General features: G+C 45.7%; 1 protein-coding gene across 1 annotated transcript in view; it reads right to left on the bottom strand.

Annotated features, from left to right (window-relative positions):
- The window catches only part of LOC120651150 (protein TIFY 11d-like), a 1,424-nt gene extending 391 nt beyond the window's left edge, over positions 1-1,033 (bottom strand). The window contains exons 1-3 of the mRNA XM_039928545.1: positions 737-1,033; positions 128-391; positions 1-3 (exon numbers count right to left, since the gene is read on the bottom strand). The exon at positions 1-3 is cut by the window's left edge and continues 391 nt beyond it. Of these exons, the coding sequence (XP_039784479.1) occupies positions 1-3; positions 128-391; positions 737-954 (485 nt within the window). The 5' untranslated portion in view covers positions 955-1,033. The remainder of the gene's footprint in view (positions 4-127; positions 392-736) is intronic.
- Positions 1,034-2,056: the final 1,023 nt, after the last annotated feature.

The following is a 2,056-nucleotide window of genomic DNA, read 5'->3' as shown; positions in this document are numbered from 1 at the left end:
ATCCTGCCAATCCATACACGTATTTCATTATCATCCAGTGTTCTTGCTAACCACTTCAATCTCGAAGGCATGCAAGACAAAGACACTAAGTGAACCCACACGCGAACAGTCAAATCGATCTCCTCACCTGTGCTTCCTCTTCTGGAGGAACCTCTGGAGCGATTCGTTCCTCGCGATGGGCAGGTCAGGTAGCGCCGCCGCCGACTGGTTGGCGGCTGCTGGCTTCTCCTGCTGCACAGCCGCCGGCGCTTCTTTATTCTGCGGCGCAGCCGAGGTGCCCGAGCCGGCCAGCTGCATCAGCTCCTCGGCCTTGTCGGCCGGGAAGTCCTCGAACACGAGCACCCGGCCGTCGTAGACGATGGTCAGCGGCGCCTTTTCCCGCATCACCGGTCTGCAAATAAAAAGTTTAAAGCAAACTCGCCGTCATATCAATGATCAATCCCGACATGGCCAAGAACCGATCAGCCAAACAAGAACAGGGCGTCGTGCCATCAACAATCCGACATGGAAGGCGATCGAGAGCTACGGAGCTATATATATGCAGGGCCGGCTCTACAATTTGTCAATTTCGAGGATCTTGAACGAACTGGACCCTTCAGACTAAATATTTTGTATACATAATATAGCAAAAAAGACTAAAAGAACGGTAAAATAAAATTAATTTAAAATTTAGAATTTTAGATCTAACTAGCTAAATAAACGATTTAACATGCTAAAATAAACGATTAAAACTTACTGCTGTTGGGACGGCGGCTGCGACGTGCCGGCGCGCGTGGGGAAGAGCTGCATGGTCCTGCCGTCCGTCTCCTCGGCCTCCGCCGCCGCCGCCAGTGGCGGCGGCGGCCGCAACGCGCCGTCGAGGCCCCCAAGCTGCTGCTGCGGCTGCTCCCTCATCATGTACTGCCGCAGGAGCCCGCATGCGGCGGCGAACCTGCTGCTGCCGGCGGCCGCCATCTTCTCCTCGATATTCGGTGGGGGTAGAACTTTAGAAGACTCTCGCGGCGCCGGCTTGGCTTGTATTCCGCCTCCTTGCGCGTTGGAGGAATATATATATATTTGCCGGCGCGGCGTGGGTAGAAAGCACGTGAAATGCGACTGAATTATCGAGCGCCAAGGAAAGCGATGCATGAGGCCGGCTGCAGAGCCCACAGCCCGCCACGGCACATGCCAACTGGATTGTTCGGGCTGGGCATCCTCCCGCCCGACACTAGCGACGCAGCCACTATCTAGGCCCACAGCCCCACAACACACATCGATCAGATTATCAGAATTCAGAAGTGCTGGCTTTGGTACCTTCCTGGCGCAAAGGGATCGCTTGCGAGATAGCATGGTCTGAAGCTAGGAGTGCGGGTACTTTGGGCCCATTACAACTTTAGGCTCTTTATTTTTTTCTTTTTTTTTCTTTTTGAGATTCAAGCCGCAAGTATTGTAGCATTTTTTTTTCTTTTTTTGTGTTTATTTCTCCAATTCCAGTTTTTTCTAATTTTTGTTTTTCATTTCTTTTTCCTTGAACTGCTTTGTATTTATTATTTATTTATCTTTCTATTTCCCTTTTTTCATTCTAAAGCTCATTTACAATCAAATGTTTCATTGTTCGCCTTTGTAGATTAAATTGTTCCATTATGTTCACCAATTTGTTCGCAATATTCATTTTCCCTTACTTATCCTATATAATCAAATGCTCGGGATGTTTAATATTTTGTTCGTTATACATTATTATTTGTTCGCAATGTTTAACTTTTTTTCATTAAAATAATTATTTGTTCGTATTGTTAAGTTATTTGTTCTCAGGATCAGAAATTAATTATTTAGTGTAAAAGAAAATATTTTTAAAAATATTATGCAAATATAGGCAAGTGTGGTCTTATTTTTAAGATCTTGTCATAAGAAAGATAATGGTGCCAGCTTTTTAGTTTCGAAGTTGTATGCACGTAGGTGATGTCATCATCCTAATTCTTTTTGCATGTACAAAATTTTTCTTATTTAATGGGCCTAATTGGAGCTAAAAATACCGGTTTGCTCACTGCTTCAGGTGATGATGATTTACTCAAACATC

This window comes from Panicum virgatum, chromosome 9K (assembly GCF_016808335.1).
Source record: "Panicum virgatum strain AP13 chromosome 9K, P.virgatum_v5, whole genome shotgun sequence".
Lineage (NCBI taxonomy): Eukaryota > Viridiplantae > Streptophyta > Magnoliopsida > Poales > Poaceae > Panicum > Panicum virgatum.
Note: the sequence above shows the minus strand (reverse complement) of the source record. Positions and strands in the feature narration are given on the sequence as shown.